The sequence below is a fragment of the Melopsittacus undulatus genome, chromosome 8, assembly GCF_012275295.1.
Source record: "Melopsittacus undulatus isolate bMelUnd1 chromosome 8, bMelUnd1.mat.Z, whole genome shotgun sequence".
Taxonomy (NCBI): Eukaryota; Metazoa; Chordata; class Aves; order Psittaciformes; family Psittaculidae; genus Melopsittacus; species Melopsittacus undulatus.
In genome coordinates, this window is record NC_047534.1 from 18255948 (window position 1) to 18276622 (window position 20675).

General features: G+C 45.3%; 2 protein-coding genes across 8 annotated transcripts in view; one reads left to right on the forward strand and one right to left on the reverse strand.

The window, feature by feature from the left end:
• Nucleotides 1-61: 61 nt before the first annotated feature.
• TELO2 (telomere maintenance 2) lies at nucleotides 62-20496 on the forward strand. Of its 2 annotated transcripts, XM_031050287.2 has the most exons (21): nucleotides 62-195; nucleotides 614-891; nucleotides 1592-1660; nucleotides 2302-2449; nucleotides 2819-2921; nucleotides 3708-3776; nucleotides 4692-4833; nucleotides 5985-6121; nucleotides 6703-6791; nucleotides 7382-7492; nucleotides 9313-9398; nucleotides 9683-9774; nucleotides 10781-10897; nucleotides 11642-11713; nucleotides 12252-12422; nucleotides 13125-13216; nucleotides 13967-14066; nucleotides 14433-14497; nucleotides 15123-15238; nucleotides 18377-18487; nucleotides 20274-20496. In XM_031050287.2, exons 2-20 carry the CDS (start codon nucleotides 675-677, stop codon nucleotides 18478-18480), a joined length of 2100 nt encoding a protein of 699 aa, XP_030906147.1. In that variant the 5' UTR covers nucleotides 62-195; nucleotides 614-674; the 3' UTR covers nucleotides 18481-18487; nucleotides 20274-20496. The 2 variants fall into 2 exon arrangements, with proteins under 2 accessions (XP_030906147.1, XP_030906148.1); XM_031050288.2 differs by having other exon boundaries at nucleotides 2305-2449; nucleotides 18377-20496.
• The window catches only part of IFT140 (intraflagellar transport 140), a 78978-nt gene continuing 78221 nt past the window's right edge, over nucleotides 19919-20675 (reverse strand). For all 6 annotated transcript variants that reach the window (XM_031050283.1, XM_031050285.1, XM_031050284.1 and 3 more), the window contains one exon: nucleotides 19919-20285. In XM_031050283.1, coding sequence (XP_030906143.1) covers nucleotides 20085-20285 — 201 coding nt within the window. In that variant the 3' untranslated portion in view covers nucleotides 19919-20084. The remainder of the gene's footprint in view (nucleotides 20286-20675) is intronic.

A 20675-nucleotide genomic window follows, 5' to 3' on the forward strand; every position in this document is an offset into this window, starting at 1 on the left:
GCGGGCCGCGCTGGCGGCGGCGGGGGGTGCGGCAGCTCTCGGGGAGCGGGAGCGGGCACTCTTCGGCGCCTTCCTGCGGAGTCTGGCCGGGGCGCCCCGAGCTGCGCGGCCCGAGGGCGTGTGGCAACGCTGCTTCCTGGAGGGGCCGCCCGTGCCCGTGTTCTGCGTTCTCCTGGAGACCCTCGGCTGCCCGCGGTCAGTTCCCGGTGCGGGCGGATATCGCTCGGGGGCTGCCTGGGGCTCGTTCTCCGCAACGCAGGAGGGAAGGGCGAGGGTGTCTCCCGCTTGTGCACAACGAGGGCATAAATGTGCGGGCGATAGCAGGAGGGAGGCTTTGCCGTGCCCTCGGGTCTCCTCGTTTCAAACCCACGTGCAGTGCTGGTGCTGCTCGCAGAGGTCACCAGGCTGTGTTTAGCAATGCTGGCTGGGTGTCCTGAGACATTAGGGGCTGAGGAGGCTGAAGACCAACGAGATTAAAATCGTTTTGATTTTAATATGATTTTGATTGACATTCTGATAAAGCAGCGGTGTTGTGTGAGACCACAAACAGTATGCACGTCTCTCTTTATCGGTTAAGAGGGGCAGCGGCTTTACTGCCGTTACTCTTTTCCAGCCCTAGCTTACATCCGAGAGAGGTGGTGGAGGTTCTGGAGCAGTTCCTGCAGGAGGGACGGATGTTGGCTCTGCTGTGGGAGGTCTGTCAGCAGCCAGTCCAGAACGGCTCCCAGGAGCTGCAGGAGGTCCTGCTCAACAGGATTGTGTGTTTGCCCAACCACGTGAGCAATAAACTGGAGGGGAAAAACCCACCAGTGTTCTTCCCCCAGAACTACTTCCCTCTCCTGGGTGGTACAATTATCCAGGTGCTGCAGAAGATCTCTGATTCTCTAAGAGGTAAGATTGCAGGAGGACTGCTATGGAGATGACACTTCTGAAGGGGTGTTTTGTGCATGGACCCTGTTGGTTGATGCTGACAGGTATTGCAGAGCTTCAGGCTCATCCTTCAGGCTGAAGTTCATTGTGATTAAAAGCATAAGGTACTAGGGATGAGGAAGATGGCCAAGGTTTTTTAAAATCCCACTGAAAGCTGCAGTCCTGCAAGTCATCTATTAGGACAAGGGGGAATGGCATTAACCTGACAGAGGGGAGATTGAGATGGGATCTTAGGAGGAAGCTCTTCACTGTAAGGGTGGTGAGGTGCTGGCACAGATTGCCCAGAGAAGCTGTGGCTGCCCCATCCCTGGCAGAGGGTTAGAACTGGATGAGCTTTAAGGTCCCTTCCAACCCAAACCAGTCCGGCATTCTGTGATTTGTTGACAAAGCTTAACTGTGGTCATTTGGTCTGTGCTGAAGGAGTCGTATGGAAAATTTAAATGGTATTGAATGACACTGTGGCTGTTACCATCGTGTTAAAGAGGAACTGAGCTACTTTAGTCCTCTGACTCTCAGTGTTTTGTACCTGAAGGCAGGTGGTGGAGGAAGAGATGATGCTTGAAGGGACTGTTTTTAGTCTTCAGCACTTGCAGAATCTTCTTAAGGTTGTTTGAAGGGTGCTGGTAATGCCCTTGTTAAGCTTGTGTCTGTTTTATCCCAGGTGGCTTGGATTGCTCAATCTCTTTTGTTTCCCATGTCCTGGGGAAGGTATGCGTTCATGGAAGACAAAGTGAGTGTTTCACAATCCTGTTCTGGTGAGGAGAAGGTCTGTTTTACCATGTTAGAGCAGAAGGATGGCAGTGATGATTGGCAAAGGAAGTGGGAGACTGACCAGTTAATGCTCTGGGAGTTTCATGAGTTCAGATATACAGGCTGCTCTCTACTTTCTGAGGCTAGTCAGCTACGTATCTGATAGATGATGCTTTTCTGTCAGCTCCTGTCAATGTGATCTGTTCTCCTCTCAAAGACAGATAAGGTGATGATCTGCCTCATCCTCCCATTTGGGGCAAAACTATTAAATGCTCTTTCAGGGCTTTTCACCCAGTGCTCTGAAAGCGCCTTGTAAATACCAGCAGAAATCACTCCTATGGGAGTAGCCTTCAGTCTGGCTTTGCTTAGGACTTTGAAGCCACTGAACACAGAAGCAGTGAACAGGGCTGGGGAATAAGAGGAATGATTTTGTAGCTGTTCAGTGTCATGAGGAATGCTTGAAAGTTCCTTAGCCTGCTTAGGTTAGTTTTTGCCACAGGAGCAATTTAGAACTACAATCTGTACATTGTATTTCTTCATCTTGTAAGGTTGTTGACCTTGAGTACTATTGCAGCAGTTCTGGCCATCTGGTGTATTTACGTGTTTCGTCTTATGCTTCAGAAGAAATCCTGGGTGTTCTGGTGCCCAGCCTGATGGAGCTCACCAAGTCAGACTGCATCTGGCAAAGAATTTGCTGGAGACTGGTTGAATGTGTGCCAGACCGCTGGATGGAGGCAGTGGTCCTTGGTTTTGTGCAGCAAACACCTGGGTAAGAACTCTGCTTTCCTCCCTGATCCAGAGCAAAGGCTGGAAGTTTTCCATGAATACTTGTAGAGTCAGTGTCTGAAAGATGCTGGGGTGTGTTTGTGCAAACGGTTTCTTCCCAGTTCCTGAGAGACTCTGGGGTAAAGTGGTTGATTGTTCCCTCTCATGTAGAACATCCGCCATTCCTTAAAGATCTGTGTTGTGACTTACAGTGAAAAACCAAGTGAAAACATTCCTTGCAATTACTGGCTTACTCTTGAAGTTTAGCAGTGTTTTATAGACTTGCAAATAGCTACTCACAGAATTTGCTATGATTAATCGCGGCATGACAGTAATTCCATGGATTCCTAATGTTTTGCTCTTGATTTGCTAGGGCAGATGTCCTGTCTAGGTTGCTGGGAAACCTGGTTGTGAAGAACAAGAAAGCTCAGTTTGTGGTGACACAGAAGGTGCTGCTCTTGCAGTATGGCCACACGGTGAGAACTCTGCCTTGAACAGCAGCATGGGAATGCCTTTTTTTTTCCTCACGTGCTGGTGTGTTTTTTAGCTGAGCTGCAGGTCTTCATGGGTAAGATTTAACTTTTTGCTCTGACATCAATCTCTCCGCACATACCTGAGCTGTGTAGTTGTTCACTTACATCCCCTCAGCTGAAGGTAATGAAGAGGGAGAGGTTCAAAGCAGTTGCTTTGAAATCACAGGATTCATGTGCTGTCAGGGTTGATGGTGAGCAGAATTACTGTACTCTCTTTCTGGAACCCAGTGGTTATTTGCACATAATTTCAGTGTTCTGGGCAGACTTAGTTAATTTAGAATCTGAAAAGACACTGAAGAAGCCATGACCCACCCTCAGGGATAAGAAATAGGTTAAAGAGATAATACAAGGACTGTTTGGTTTGGTTTCTTCCTGTGCACCTAACTTTGGCACAGGGTGTTAAGATGTGTTCTGTGATTTGTGATACTGTTGAGAGAGATAGTCTCTAGACTTTGTGTCACATGTTTGCTTGGGACTGTGCTGATGTGGTTTTGATGGTAAAAATACTGCTCTCTATTCCTGTCTTGGTTTTCCATGTATTTTGTCAGCAGCTGCATGTGTGTGGGTTTGGTTGGTTGATTGGGTTCTTTTTTGAATTTACTCACTTTCCTGTTTCTGAATGTTGTAACCAGTCCCTCAGAATGAAAAGTTTAATGTAGTAGAAGTGCACACATGTCCTTGCTGTCACTTCATGCCCAGTTAAAGCAAGTCCTGTGGTTTTTGTTGCAGACTGCAGTGCTACAGAACCTCCTTGGCTACCTGGCTGTGGATAGTCTTCGGCGTGCCTTGTTACTCAAAGTAAGCTGTAGTAACACTGTTGGTGAGGTAGCCGATGGCAAAACCCTCTGCTGTGTGTGGGGGGAGGGAGGGTGGTGCACAGTTTTAGTACTTTGAAACACTTCTGTTCCTATCTGTGAGTGTGAGGGAAACCCTGCCTCAAGTAAATAGTAATTTACAAATCAAAGACTTTCTGCACTGCTGAAACATTAGTTTTTCATAATTAATTGCCAAATTCCCTGCCAGCTAGCAAACCTAAGGAGGCTTGGATTCTAGTAGATGTCCCCTGTCCTCCATCTTTCTGAGCTTCCTCTGTCATCCCCTGTTTGCATGGCTGGGCAGATGGCAGCAAGTGGTGAAGTTGGTTGAGAGCTGTCTGTGTGCCAAATGGTTGATGCTTCAGAATCTCTCATGTACCTTTTCCTCATTGGGGATGCAGATATTTTCCCTTTCCAAGTCATCAGTGTGATAGCACTTCTAGGAAATCCGTATCTCTGGAAACCTCTACCATTTTCTTTTTCTCTTCACTGGTTACATGTTCTAAAATTCTAAGGAGATTTTGGCTACTGTATAAGATTGGACTAAACCCCTGTCATATCACACTGTTTTTTGACAATAATATGTATTGCTTTATATAGACTATTTATGAAAAGTAAGTGTATTTACCACTTTTAAAATCTATATATTTAATAATATATCAAATGAAGGTAGCATGGAGGTCTCAGTTGGTGAAACACAGTATGTTTTGGGCCCTGAAATACAATGTTAGCTCCATTTGTAGGAGCATAAGGTTCACTGCGAAACATGAAGACCAAAGGGCAATTAGAATATACAGCGTGTTGTATTAAAGTACGTACCAAAATGTGTTTTGAAAAGAAGATTACTTTTATATCTAGAGAAGATCCATTTCAGGCCAGCTTGAGTTCTTTGCTTCAGGCGCTGCAAGAACTGTTGGAGACGTGGAGCAGCAGTAGCACTGTGAGACACTCACCACCTGAGCAGCAGCAGTATATCAGCAAGGCCATACTTATCTGCCTCTCCCACCTGAAGGAGACTGAAATCGAGAGCTGCAGACAAGGTCAGACAATGGGAAAAGTGGGGCTGAGATTTATTTAGCAGAAGGTCCGTGAGTAGAAAAACATCTTGTTTTGCTCTGTGGATAAACAAAATGGTCCCATTTTCATCTTGGCAAACAGGGTAGCCTGCTGGAATCCTCTTTAGCACCCATATATTACCAAGTGCATAACTTGAAATAACGAGTTTGCAGAAGCATCTCTGAGCTGAGGTCAAACCTAAATATGGTTTAGGAACCCTTCAGTTTTGTCACAGGAAAATGAGGATTAACTCCAGGAATAGTTAGAGGAGTGGTGTGATTTGCAGTTTATATGTTTAGTGTTGGAGCATGAGTAAGGCTTCAGAGGGTACAGGGGAAGGTATGTCAGAATAAAAAGCTTTTTGGTTGGTCTCTGACTAGCCATGTGTCCAAGGACCTCCAGTTTATTGTACCCTGTGAAGCACATTGGGGTCCTGCTCTGAAATTTATGTTTTCATTGCAATAAAAAAAACCCCAAACTGCTCAGTGTTTAGAGTTACTTCTGTGTGTGGCTTTTTGGGGGGAGCAGATTGACTTACAAGACCTGTTAATCTGCTTAATTTAAAATTAATTCTTTAGGTGAATAAGTGACCTGTTATCCACTAACAGTAGTGTAGTTTTATAAGCAGGTTTTTATCTGACAGCTGTTGAATAGTTAGCTTTTCTGAGTTGAAGGTTGTCTTTCTAACACAGTAAGCCTGCCTGGTAAAGCTGGCAACCATCCTTCTGTGTGGGCTGAGAAATAGTACTGTTATTTGCCTGTTTCAACTTACCTAGGTACTGTGGGAAATTTCTCATTCATGATTGTTGTACTGATCAGAATTTGTAGCTTCCTCAAAACATGAGTTTAGTGGCCTTGAAGCATTCCAAAACAAAGCTAAAGATTGACTTGACTTACAACCCTTTTTTGTTTCAGTGAAAACTGAAATACTTCAAATTTAGACTCTATAATATTTTGTTGACTTCATACGCCATGAAAAAGCCACTGCAGAAAGAAAAGTCACAGTTGCACAGGCCTTTACTGTCTTCCTTCCAATGGCTGGGTGATGAGCAGCTAAGAATGCAGTCTCAGGAAGTATAAAGGTGTATGTTTCTCTGTCACTGTTTCATGCACAGTTTGTTGGTTTTGTTTTCAGAGCTTCTCACAAGCATGATGGAGGGTGTGAAATGCCACTTGGACAGCAGCCTGCCACAAATACGGCGTCTGGGCATGATTGTGGCAGAGAGCATTAGTGCAAGGATAAACACTGATGGGCCTGTCCTGAAGTTTCAGGTGAATGTTACAATGAAATTTATGTCTGGTATGTGGGGTGTAGAGGAGATAAAAGCTTTAAGCCAGGTGATCCAGGGCATTCTGGCAAGTTCTAACATCCTTTAGAAATAAGGAGGGGCGGCAACACTCTGAAAAAGAGAGATCTGTTTACAAAAACCAACTCTATAGCAAATAGCCTCTGACTTGAGATTTTCAAGATTGACAAAGGGAAATATTCTTTTCTGTTTCAAGGAGAGTTTATAAGAATTATGTAATTAAATCATATTAATTCTTTAAAACCCTGCATCATCCCTGATGTCACATTGCTATTTATTAAGTGTTTTAAAGACTGTAATAATACTCGGGCAAGGTCTGATCAGGTGCCACCGTTAGACAGGGACAAAGATTATATGTGGCACAGATTGCTTTACCACATAAATACATTACTGCTGACAGCAGAGTGAATGCAGACAAGTGGGATTTGTTTGTTTCATCTGCTCGTGATTCAGTCTTCACTGTCAAGAAGCAGAATGGTGAAATGTTGAATGCTGGACATATTTGCAATGAAATAGAGTTCAGTAACAGTTACTCTGACTGTCCAGTATGAAGAAGATGATGAAGCAAGAGAATTGAAGTCCCTCCTGGTGCAGACTCCACCATTTTGTGCTGTCCCCAGCCTTCCACGTGATGAGTAAGATATTGTTACTGTTCATCTCCATGCTATTTGTTTGTCCTCTCTGTACCTCTTCTGAGTCACATGCTAGAACTGTATAGAGTATGCAAGATGTCATATATATTCTTAAGCATTATAGTGCACCTTATTCTTACAATGCAGTGTAGCAGTTATGTTAAATTCATAACTAGAATGGTAATATGTATTAAAATTGCTTGTTGGGTAGCTGAATGCAGTGAAACCATGCTCCAGGGGTCCTGTGTGCCCCTGGGTAGGATCAGATGGGCCTTTCTGTTCTTACTGTATTCACTCTACTAAATATGTTCCCCATTTGTTCAGTTTCATTCACAGCTTTAAATGTGGGGCAGGCCAGGTTCTGCAGGGGAGCACAGCAAATTCTTGTTACCTATTACTCTTCTCTTACACTCTGCTTTTCTTCTCCTGTCACTCAGTTCTCCTTCGCAGGACTTTGTTCCTTGTGTTAGCCAAGCTAGGTGGGAAACTGTGGCAGAAGTAATTATTTGCCATTCTGTTCAGGCAGCAAGGGTTGATGGTGTGGATAGTTTCTTGCTTGTTGTATTGGTTTTAATACTTCTTATTCCTCACAGCAGGAATGAGAAAGCAGACACTGCAGTGCCAGTGGTGTTGGAAAGTAATGACAAATCCCATACAGCAGCCCCTGTGATGCCAGATGAGGAGCTGGATACTGAGCTTGACAGGTATGGGGCAAGAAACTGCTAGGAAATGGAAAACAAATTGCAAGGTCTTAAGAGCAGACAGGGAGAGAAGGGAGCTATTGGTAGTTGCATCTCTTGGCAAATCTTGTGCTGACCTCCTTGTGGCATGCAGCACAGCAGGACTTTATGTAGGAAATTACACACAAGTCAATATTTTTTGCATAGCCCACATCATTTATAACCATTCTATTGATTTCATAGAATCATAGAATAGTTAGGGTTGGAAAGGACCCCGAGATCATCTAGTTCCAACCCCCCTGCCATGGGCAGGGACACCTCACACTAAACCGTGTCACCCAAGCCTCTGTCCAACCTGTCCTTGAACACTGCCAGGGATGGAGCATTCACAACTTCCCTGGGCAACCCATTCCAGTGCCTCACCACCCTCACAGTAAAGAATTTCTTCTTTATATCCAATTTAGACTTCCCCTGTTCAAGTTTTAACTCATTACCTCTTGTCGTATCTCTACAGTCCCTAATGAACAGTCCCTCCCCAGCATCCCTATAGGCCCCCTTCAGATACTGGAAGGCTGCTATGAGGTCTCCACGCAGCCTTCTCTTCTTCAGGCTGAACAGCCCCAACATTCTCAGCCTGTCTGCATACAGGAGGTGCTCCAGTCCCCTGATCATCCTCGTGGCCCTCCTCTGCACTTGTTCTAACAGTTCCATGTCCTTTTTATGTTGAGGACACCAGAACTGCACACAATACTCCAAGTGAGGTCTCACAAGAGCAGAGTAGAGGGGCAGGATTACCTCCTTTGACCTGCTGGTCACACTCCTTTTGATACAGGCCAGGATACGGTTGGCTTTCTGGGCTGCAAGCACACACTGAAGCTGGCTCATGTTCATTTTCTTATCAACCAACACCCCCAAGTCCTTCTCTGCAGGGCTGCTCTGAATCTCTGCCCAACCTGTAGCTGTGCCTGGGATTGCTCCAACCCAGGTGTAGGACCTTGCACTTGGCATGGTTGAACTTCATAAGATTGGCATCAGCCCACCTCACAAGTGTGTCAAGGTCCCTCTGGATGGCATTCCTTCCCTCCAGCATATCAACCAAACCACACAACTTGGTGTCATCGGCAAACTTGCTGAGGGCACACTCAATCCCACTGTCCATGTCACCAACAAAGATGTTGAACAAGACCAGCCCCAACACTGATCCCCGAGGGACACCGCTCGTTACTGGTCTCCAGCTGGACATTGAGCCATTGACCAGGGCTCTTTGCATGTGGCCATCCAGCCAGTTCTTTATCCACTGAGTGCTCCACCTATCAAACTGATGTCTCTCCAATTGAGAGACAAGGATGTCGTGTGGGACAGTGTCGAATGCTTTGCACAAGTCCAGGTAGATGATTCCAACTGCTCTACCCCTGTCCATCAGTTCTGTAGCCCCGTCAAAGAAGGCCACCAAATTGGTCAGGTATATCTAACACATATTCTAGAATTATGGACATATTTACCCATTCTGATAGTGGTCCTGCCTTATTCTTTACCAATATATGAAGAAATCTCAGGAATCAGCTTCTGGTCTTTTGGTCATCTGCTTTGTCCCTGCAGTGGACAAGGAGATTCAGTTCCAGATCTGCTCACAGAACTGCTCTTTCACTGAGCTTTGGTGTAACTCATAGGACTGCCTAAGGAACCCTTTCAGGCTAGGCTTCAAGCAGTGCTGCAGAATGTTGCAAAAGGTGACAGTGTTATGACAATATATGTGCTGGTTCTTTCCCTTTTCTATGGATAGCTGGAGAAAGGAAGAACATCTATACCTCACAGACTAACTCCTGTCTTCGTTTCTCATACAGTGATGATGACCTCATCCCTTATGACATGTCACAGGATAAAGAAGTAAAGATTAAGGCTCCTCTGTATATCCGAGACTGTATTGAAGGTAAAAGATTTTGGGCTGAGTCTTTATCTGCTTCTTACTGGTTTTAGCAGAGCGATCCCTATGTAGGCTTATTTTTTTCTGAGTTAATTTGAAGAAGCTGTAGGATTTCAGTAATCTGGGCTTAACTAATTGTGAGTAATTTCATTTAAGTTCCTAATGCTGGTTGTGCACTGGGTCAGTGATCTCTGCCTGTAACAAGACATGCTAATGGCAGAAGAAAGCTAGGGGTATATACCCAAGCACAGCTATTCTGTTAATAGCTTTTGTTTGTCTTTTACCTTCAGTCTTGACAGGATGTGAAGATATGGACAAATGGGAAGCTACAGTCAAGGCTCTTGAGAGCTTGGTTCGAAAGAATCCGGAGGCAACAAGAGAGGTGAAGTAGTATGAGCTGAATTCCCAGTGGGCTGCAGTACAGGATTATCCCTTTGCCTTCATGAGGAGACTAAATATGGCAACAGAGCAGCAGGCCAGGCTAATGTATACCTGGATTTAAAGCTTTCAGATTGGGAAAAGAAATAGAAGGAGATAGTTTCTTTGGAGGCGAGGCTACAGAGCACAAAGGGACAAAGCAGCAGGCAGAGGTTCAAGCAACAGTGGCATTTAGCAGCTCCAGTGCTGCAAATGAAATGCATTGTAGGTGAAGCTTGCCAGCAATGTGAGGAAGCAGAGGAAGCTCCATGCTTTGTGCTGGGCAGAAAAAAAAACTAAGAAATGCAGCACAGAGCAGCCACAAATTCCTCAAATCAAATGATTTTAATTTTTTATTGATTTTGAATGGAAATTGTATTTGTTACTCCCCAGCAAAAAGGGAGATAAAAATCAAATGGACTTCTATTTGCTTCTACAAGCATAATGTCTTCTGGAGGGAGGAGTTGGATTCTACTGGTGAAGATGAAAAGCTCAGGTGAGGAACCTGGGACAAGGTCACCAGTGTGATGAGTGCTGACCACCACTTGTGAACACTTGAAGGCAGCTGAGAAACCACCTCTGCCACCTGAGAGGACAAATTGGTGTAGTCTGTTAAACAGCACACATTCAGCTGCTGCTTATCAGACGTGCTATTGAGCTGTATGGGCTTCAGATGTACCCTTTAACCCATCAGTTACAGTGACAAGTGCTCCTATATAATGATGCCACCACTTGTCCATAAAGCCAAAATGAATGTGGACACAGAAGTTGGCGTATGGTTTTGTTCAGTGTTTTGAGAAAACTTGACAGCATTTACCTTAGTATGTTTTCTCTGCCTCCTAAATAATGGACATGTTGCCTCTATTCCGCTCCCTTGCTGTCTTTGCTTAAACATTAGCAATAGTGTGTAAGCCCTGTGAGAAAACCAAACACCTGCAGTGTTTTGATTTCTTTTTGCATGTTTTTAACAGGTTAGTGTGCAGCTGGCAAAGATACTGCTGCATCTGGAGGAGAAGACCTGTATTGAAGGCTTTGTGGAGCTCCGACAGAGAGCTCAAGTAGCTGTTTTAACCACGGATCCAATACCCGTGAGTCTCTCTTACTGCTTTCGTTTTTCCAGTTGAGGCACAGCTAAAAATTTAAGGAGCTGAAGTCTCTTGTTAGCTTGATAGAAGCAGCTACCAGGGTGTTTTAGAATACTAGTCCATGTCTAGCAGCATTTATGGTCAATGCAATGAAGAACCCGCAACAGATGACTGAAACAACAGGAATGAAGAAACTGTCAGAGCTGTAACAGACTGGAGGAACTGTTTGGAGGCTGTTAGTATATCTGACAAAGCAAATTAAATTTGACCTGTTGCACTGAAGGAGAGATTGTTTTGCATAGAGAGAAGCTAAGGTGCAAAGGGCTTCTCTAAAAAAGACTTATGTCTGATCTAGATCTGTCGCTTTAAAACCTTTACCCCTTTTTGTGTCAGTACAGGCCCTGATAAGTTTGCCTAGATCTTTCATAGAAGCCCCTTTAAGCATTAAAAGGCTGCAGAAAGGTCTCCTTCGAAGTGCCAAAACTGCTGTGGCAGTTCTTAGGTACCTCTGCCTGGGAAGGAGAGAAGAATGGCAAAGTCCCATTTATCATTTACTTCCTTTGGGAGAATCTAGAAGTGGAAGTGTCTATATTTCCTCTGTTTGCACAGCATGTCTCTTCATTTCTCTTGGAGGCTTGCTGTTGACAGGAAGCAAGACTTCTCCTGCAATGGAGTGCATTTAGAATTAGTGGGAAGGCTGTTTCCAGACTGGGTTTTTGTTCATTGTGCTGTGATTTTTCTGTACAGGTAGCAAAGTACTTGACCTCCCAGTTCTATTCTCTGAACTACAGTCTTCGTCAGCGCATGGACATTCTTGATGTAAGTGCTCTTCTTTTCACTTCCCACTTCACTTGTGTCTTGTTGCACCAGTGCAGTTTTCCTGAGAGGTAATGGGGTTATCTTTTATTCCTTGGAAGAGGAAGCAGAGGCATGGAAATCTCTTATTTGTGCCTGGCATTCCCCTCTCATTTGTAACCCTGCTACACTACAATAATACCTTCCCCACAGAATGCAAAACATGGGATGGTCTTTTGCCCAGGAGAAGCCACTGTTTCCTAACGTGTTCTTGGTCTGTCAAACTTGACTTTCTGAAAAGACAGCAATCTGCCTGGATTCCTACATCATTTCACTTGCTGTGTCTGAAGAAGGAACCCCTGTTCTGTTTCAGGGCTAAGGGGCTGAGTGCTTGATCAGTACCTTGAAGCCAGCTGGCTATCTGGGGTCACTCACCTTGCTGTTCTGTATTCAAAACCTGCTGTGCTTTCTGCCTTGCTATTCCTAGCAGTTTGGGTGCAGGTAACTGTTACTGTTCTCTAGTACAACCTTTTTTAACAGAACCTCAATCTTTTTCATCTAGGTATTGGTTTTGTCAGCTCAGGAGCTGTCCCGTCCCAAATCCCATTGGAAGACCAAGCATTCTGGTGCCCCAAAACCTTGTATCCAGCCTCTTCCTGGAAGTGACAGCTCTAAGGACTGGAGAAGAATTGTTGATGAGAGGATCAAAAACAAGACTCGGAGATTTGCTACGGTGAGGCCAGGGCACACACAAGCCAATGTGAAATCCAGCAAAAACAGGGATGCTGGGAGCTGCTGTAGTTTTATCTGGAATGAGCACAGTACCTGTGAAATTGGTCCAAAGGAAATGCTGTGTAATTTCAAATACAAAATTATCTTGGTATCTGGCTGAACCAATGCAAAATACCAACTTCCGCAGCAGGGAGAGGAAAATAAATCTTGAACTGCTTGTCTTGCACTGAGGGATAGTTGCTGCTGTTCCATGCTTGTTCTGAGCTTGTCTGGCCACTGCAGGGAGCTGTGGCTGCACCTCACAGATCCCAGAGCCTCTTTCATCAGCCTAGCTGCCTCTGCACCTGGACTGTCTTAGCCTTCCTATTTTCAGTTAGATAAATGGATTCCAGTTTCCTAGTTCCCAGAACTCCCGTGTGGTTCTTCCTGGAAAATGTGCTTGCCAAAACTCCATTATCCTTTGCATGTTCTTGTTTCTTGTCTCTAACCCAGCAATACTGAGTTACATGGTACTGAAATACTTAGATGTGTGAGAGGATCTGAAGTGGGAAGTGATCCATCCAATCTGGAAACTAGTAGCTGTAGACATACAAACAGGGAGTGACTGACAGCAGGATGGCTGCAAGGAACCTGTAGTCTCAACAGAGGTGTGAAGTGTCAGATGCTGCATCCTGTGTCTAGACTTCATTTTTCTCTTGGACAGGGTCAGTCTCAAGTGGAACTGGCTTCCAGCCCAAACGAGTTCAATTCTGTTGCTGGGCACTTCTTTTTTCCATTGATTCAGCACTTTGACAGGTGAGTGTGAGCATATTGGGTTATGGGCATGGCAGTGGCTGAGTGAACTTGCCTCAGAGCAGCAGCCTAAAACCCAGAAGCTGTGTGGGAGTCCAGTGACACCACACTGATGCCTGGCTCATGCATAAAGCTTAGAGAGGAGGGGTTTGTGGTCTCTTGGACTTAGCCTATGAAGTCTTTTTGGGCAAGAGTATGAGACCCTGCAGAAGAGAAGGTCCATTTGGAAGAATAACCTGTCAGCAGGTACAGTGGTGATTTTGGCAGTACTAAACCAATTGTCTTGGCTGACCCTCCTCCTTGAGGAGATTGCAGTCTTAGCCAAAGTTAACTCTGTTTCAGGTTTGGGCATGTCACCTGGACTGGTCCTTGAGACCATGTTATAGGATGTGGTTCATTGTTAATCACTTAGGTCTTTGCTTACCTAAAGATGGCTGAATAATTGATTCCACGAGAATCAAGATTCTTGGCATACCAGTCTTAATGCTTTATCTCTGGTATGGCAGTAGTGCTTTCAGTAGTAAAGTCTTTTAGTAGAATAACTGATACCTGCTGTAAGAGGTATCATTGGTCTGGGAGCAAAGATGAGAGCAAACAGCTGTGGCTTGTGTTAAACTGGGATTAACTTTAATGACTATGTCATAGGGATTCAGACTTGTGCAGGAGCTTGCCCTGCATAACCACTGTCACTGCTCCAAAGACGCACTGATCAGCCTTCTCACTGCTACAGGACTGTGTGTCTTGCACTTGCAGGCCTTTGACAACATTTGATCTCCTGGGGGAAGATCACTTTGTCCTTGGAAGACTGGTCCACACTTTAGCAGTCTTGATGTACTTGGCTGTCAACACTGTGGTAAGAAAGGCTGTGTGAGCTTGCAGAGAGCAGGGGAGGCTTCTAGCCTGGGAACCTGGGGCCTGTCACTCTGAGATTGGCAGCAAGTTTGAGCCACGTGTGCTGGGAGTTGAGAAAACAGCTGGGAAAAAAAATGGTGAGAGAAGAGGCAAGGGAGCCTTGCACAGTCCTGTGCTGCTCCTGGTAGAAAAACTATCAAATTGGGTGGGAGGCTGGGCTCATAATTTTGCTACCTAAGTTTCCTCATCTTTAAGATAAAGTTAATCGTAACCCTGATGTTCACAGCAGCGCATCTCAAGGTGCAGTTCTGTAGGGCGGTGTGAATGTGAAGGTGTTCAGTGTTTTTGTCATCATCCTGTTTTGCAGGCAGTTGCTGCAATGGGAAAGGCACTGCTGGAGTTTGTCTGGGCTCTGCGCTTCCACACTGACTCGTGAGTTCTGGTTGTGTGCTTTAATTTTTAAAGAGCAGCTGCCAGCCAGTCTCCAGCCATGGTTTCTTTTTATCCAAGGTAGCACCAGACTGAGAATGTCAGTGACTTAATATATTAACTGTATGCTCTCTTCCATCCTGAGTATTACAAGAATATGAAATGAAGGCATTGCTTTAATGTCAGGCCAACATATGAACCTGGCTACTCTCTCCTAGTGTGGAGGTACAGTCATTAACTGTGGAAAGCACAACAAATTTCTTGATCATCTATCCATGTGATAGTTTCATCTCTTTATCTGGGGGGTTCACAGAAGTTTTGATTCAATTCCAGTATGCAACACTGGAAAGAAATTAAGACATGTAGCTAAAATGCTGCAAAAATCCAGTTTCTGGGTTGGTCTCAGACTTTCCCAGGACTCTGAACTACACTAGACTCCCTGCCCTACCCCATGGCAGGGGCTCCTGATGTGAGCACTGTGCCAGCTGTTGCATGATTCCACTTCTGATCAGTAGGAATATGGCAAAACTCATCCTAATCACAAACATTTGAAACTGGAGAACCCCTGAGGTGAGGAAATCAAGGTAGAGCACAAAGCTGCAGGCTCCAAACAGCCTTTCTCCAACAGGTACGTGCGCCAGGGTCTTTTGTCCTGTATCTCCTCCTTGCTCTTCAGTGTCCCTGCAGAGTGTCTTCTGAAAGACATGACAGAAGAGCTTTTGGAGACTCAGTCTTGGCTGGGAGGTAAGAGACAGTGGTGTACACCAGTGTTTTTCTGGTTCATGGTGCAGTCTTTGTGCAGCATCTCTGACAGTGATGGCAGCAGGCGTGTCCTAGTGTCATACACCAGAGATTTGCACAGTACGTGTATTTATTGCTTGCTAGTTTAGGGTTCAGTGGTCTCGGACTGTATTACCGAGGTATGTAAAGTATAAGCTGAGAGCTGTGCATTTCAAAGTGTGACTATTCTCACAGGCCAGCCAAAAAAGTCCCCAGATATATTATGTGTCCTCCTTCTCTGCCTAAGCATCCAGTGACCCACTTCACAAAGCTGCAGAAAGTATTGTCATATTGCATATTACACCAGTAATAGAATCATAGAATCATAGAACAGTTAGGGTTGGAAAGGACCTTAAGATCATCTAGTTCCAACCCCCCTGCCATGGGCAGGGACACCTCACACTAAACCATGTCACCCAAGGCTTCATCCAACCTGATATAAATCTTGTACATCCCGTTTACACCATGTGTGCAGAACATGGGTTTCATTATTCCTTAAGATAGAAGGAAGAGGAGCATGGCCCCATTTCCTACTGCTGATGGAAAGAACAGCCTATGAAAGATAGCAGATGACTGTGTCAGTCTCCCTCCATCCACTCAGGCTGCTTGTGGGTCCTGCTAGGATGGAAACACAAACTGGGGGTCAGGTATCACAGTGTATTGGAAGAGGAAATAATGCTGTGTGCTTTGTAGCTCTGAAGCCTTCCCTGTATTCTGGGAGGAACTTGTGTGACTCCCTGGATTGGTTTCCTTCACCGTTCTCACTCTTAGTGAGTTGGCTTCCCACAGGGAGCAGGCAGGAAGAGATGCTGACACAGCTGGGCTGGGATTCTTGCAGGCTGTGGAGCTCTGTGCCCTTGGAAAGGAAGAGCTGTGCCCTGTGCTGAAAACTTTACTTTTCCCATGACATGGTGTGTTCTGGGGAATCTGCTTGTCTCTGTAGTTAACACTGCTGTTATCAAGTACAGCCTTCCCACGATTATGTTAAATGTATTTTCAGCATGAGGGTCTGCATAATCTCTTTTTAATGAGCTATTTTTGGAAGGAGGATGATGACAGTGCCAGCAGCTTCTTTTTGTGCCTGTAGGTAGTGTAATAGCCATTCCTTTACATGTAGTGCTTTGGCATGAAAATTGCGTGATAGATCCTGGTGGGTCACATAAGATCACAGTTGTGTGTGTGGTAGAGAAGGGAAAATTGTTACAGGAGACATTTAGAAACCTTAAAAGTATTACCCAGCTCCACATCTGGTCACATATGATTCCTGTACAGTTTAAAAGTGCTGCCAAAGCTGCTTCCTGAAACAAGAAGCTTCTTGTGCTGTCCCTTTGCTCGTTGTTGTAGGACTGGTAGGCACCAGGCTCCTCCTCACTGCTGCAGCTGGTGAAGTTGGTCACTAGAGACCTGCTTTGTGACTGGATCATTACTTTAAACTTGTGCACTTGCTGCTGCTTCATGCTCTCCCAGGAAAGATGTACAAGACGTGTCATGTATTAGACCTACTGTCATAGCTTGGAAAAATGACAAGCTGTCAAGCATGCAAACCTACTGCCATACCTAATGGCCAGAAGTCATATTTTTGGATGTCAGCTTGAAGCATCTGCATTTCTCCTGCTGTGGCAAAAGCACATGAGAAGTAGTGGGCTAGAAAATGTTATCCATGAACATTTAGTAGAAGTCTATGAATCTGCTGCAGTTTGTTTCTCTGTCATGTCTGTGCAGACTGTTGTAGTTCATCGTGTGAATGTGACTGTTCCTGCCCTTCAACAGAACTGTTCCCCATCAAAGCATTTCCAGTGTGTTGGAAGGAACTACTTCAGTCATTGTCACAGTACTATCCATTAGTGGATGTTCTGGGCCATTTCAGGTGGAAAGAGAGGCTGGGATCCACCTTGTCCTGTTTTTCATTAGTGCCATGCCGGACCTAATGTAGTAGCTTGATCTTTCCCTGGGGAGGGAGGGAATACCTAAACATTTCTAGGAAACAGTTCCTTTAATTTCTCAGCAGCTTCCTTTGAGGGAGTTCCCCACCACTTGCAAGTGCTGTAGAGCTATGTCATAGGTAAGTTTGTTTTATGTAAGGACCTGAATGATACTCTGGTGCCCCACAGCTCCCTTTTAGTGCAGCAATTCAAGGTCTGTGCTCACAGCAATTGGAAACACTGCCAGCATCATTCTCTTAGCTTCTGAATTTGTGCTCATGTTGTAATCTCCCCCTTGTTGCCTTCTGTAGAGAGTACGGAAACACCATCGTGAAAGCTCTCCCTGCAGTATAAATAGCCCCACTCTGAATGAGTCATGTGTTTGGGCTGATGAGCCAGGCTCTGAGCACACTGCTTGTGCGTACAGGATATCCTCACACAGGCTCTCTGCTCTTCCAGGCTCCCCCTGCTCAGACATCCTGCATGCATCCTGGTTTTTACTTTGCAGGCCGATTAAGGGCCCCTGAAATAACAGCTGCCAGAAGCAGCTTCATGCCCTCCCTTACACACTGCATGAAGTGGGAAAGAACCACTGGTTTAGCAGAAGACTAATTGCTCAGTACGGTGAATGTGTTGGAACTTGGATCCTGCCTCTTTTTTTCCCCCATTTGAAGGGCAGCACAGGCACAAGTTTCAGGAGGGAGCACTGAGCATGTGTCTAGAACACAGGAACTGGCAGAATGGAGACTTCAGGCTTTTGAATAAGTGGATTCTAGTTGCAAATTGCATTCATGGTAGAAGCTCACCTGTGGACAGGTGATGTGACAGGAGATAGTTCAAGGGCACAAGTCAAACTGGACAAGAAAGTTACACCATGGAATGCAAGGTCAGGCAGTTTTGATGGTGTTTCAACCCAGCTGTTTATTTCTGCTATGAGAATGAACTGAGCGTTGTCACATGTGACAGAGTTTAGCTGAACTCATACTGCTGAACATGATCAGGGTAATTCTTGCAAGTATTGATGTCCAGCCTAGATGTCACTGCATATGCTGGTGTGTCTCGTGCTGTTCTGGGGTGGTGAGTGAAAGAGCAGTACTGCTAAGTGAGATTAGGTGAAGAAGTGTCAGGTAAAGGACAGTTTTTCCCATTTTCCAACTAATGGTGGCTGCTTCTTTTACAGATGTGGTGGAAAAAGATCCTGACAGGGACTGCAGGAGACTGGCCTTGCAGAACTTGCTATTCATGGAGAACCTGAAAAAGAAACTCCAAACTGCGCCTTCCTAGCTCAAGGGTAAAATAAATGACCTTTGTCTTGTGCTTCTGCCAGCTGGATGTGTGTAGGCACTGCCTGGGCCTCCAGCAGTCACCTGGCTGGAGGAGAGGAAGAAAGGGGAAGGGTGCAGAGCTGTGAACTAGCGAACCTGACTTGACATCTGGACTTTGTAGTAGAGGCCAACTTAGTGAGCTACTGCTATCCGGTACAGCGTGTACAGATGCAGGAAGGTAGGCAAGCGCTGCCATCCTCCACCCACCCCCACCCCAGCTATTTATAACCTTGGCAGGTTTGAGTGCTCTGCTAAAAATACAAGGAAGATCTCATAGCAGGCTTCTCATCAGAAAAACGGAGGCTGGAGAGGGCCATGCACCTCCAGGGCTCCCATGTCTTCCAGCAGTCGGCATTTGGTGCAGTAGTTCCTGGTCTGCTGTTGGAGGGGTGTATGGAATGCCACTGCTGGTGAGATGTAAGAACTGGACAGCTGAAGTCCTGAACATGTGCCAAGCCTTAAAAGGCTTGAGCTAAAGCTGCACAGTGGTTAAGGGAGGACACAGCAGGAATTCTTTTTTGTATCAGAAATAGGTTTCTGTTAAAGGATAGCTAACACTCAGATTTTTTTACCTTAAAATCTGTCCCTCCCCTTCTTCCCTGAAAGCATACAGTTCAGAAACTTCACATTCACCCCAAGTTTTGAAGCAAGTCACAAAACAGGAGAAAGACAATCCCTTCTCAGCACAAGGGCTGTCTGGTAGTATGAAATGTATGAGACAGACCTTCATGGGCAGGGTGACAGGCTTGGAGGTGAGCAAAGCCTTGGTTGCTTACGCTGGGGTTCACTTCTCATGTGACGCCCAGCTTCTTCCCATGCCTGGGAAGAAATTTGCAGCCTAAAGCCTGATTAGTACAGTGCAGCTTGACATAACTGATGTTTGGAAAAGAAACTTCAAAGTGACACAGCTTGAGCCAGGGGATTAGAGCAGATGTGACCTCAAGGGGTCCCTTCCACCCCAACCATTCCATGAGTCTGAGGTTCAGTCAGATTTCTGTATGTGGCTTTAGCCTGTGTGACCCTGTAATGTATTTAAACACAAAATCTTTGCTTTGGGAGAACGCTCCTTCATTTTCCTGGAGTTTGACTTGACTTTTAGCCAAGCTCCTACCCAAGCAGGACAGGGATTGTTTTCAGAAGTTGTGACTTCCAGGGAATGACCAGTCAGTTTTCACCTCAGCAAATCAAAGCTGGACTTGAAAACTTTGTCATCTCAGGAACTTTCACCTCAGTTACTCAGCAATTTTCTGTACTTGGAAAAAGGCCTATTGGAAAAAGGCCTGAAGTTACAATATGCAGTCCTTGTTGGGTTTATTTCCCCCTCAAATTCATTAAAATACTAAAACCAGCTTTATAACAGGATATCCACATAAATGTTTGTATGTAGTGTTTGAGATAAGAGAGTAACTTCAATACTGTTGCATATACAGTTGAATAGGAAAAATAAATTTCTTGATAATAATCAAAAAGCCTCCTCGCAGCCATCATGACACATGGTCCTAACACAGACAGAATAAATGACCTGGTATTAGAGTCTGCTTTGCCTTTGGTAAATGTCAGTTATCAAGGTTCTTCTACGTCATCAGCCACTTCTCCCATTTCCTTGTTCTCCATACTGCTGTGGAGAACAGGCTGTGAAACTGAGGTTTGGCTGACAGGAATGCCTGTTCCTCGGTGGACTGCCTCGAGGGTCTGCTGTGTCACATAGTAGCTCAGGTTGGTGACTGGAATTCTTTTCTGCATCTCCACCAGGTACTGGTAAGCCTAAAGCAATACACAGAGCTTGTTATGAGGCTGTTGTGCTGAGTGAGTTCCAGCAGCCCCCCATGCCACACAGCTGAGGCCGTGACAGGAGCTCAGTGTCAACGGATGCCAGCATGAGGCCAGGAGCTGCAGCCTTGGCTGACAGAGGAACCTTTCCTAGTGACTTGTGTGAATTCCATCTTGTTCAGTTTAATAAAGAAGGGGTCTCCAAGCCTGTTTTTATACTCTCCTGACAGCTGAAGCAGCGTCAAAACAATGTGAGAAACTTGTGTTTGGCATCGCTGTGTTTCATAATAGCAGCGTTTAAGCCATTCCTGTCACAGAGCCAAGTCATAGTGAACTTGTCACCCAACACCATGCTAATATGGATGTAGTTCCTGTGGTCTATCA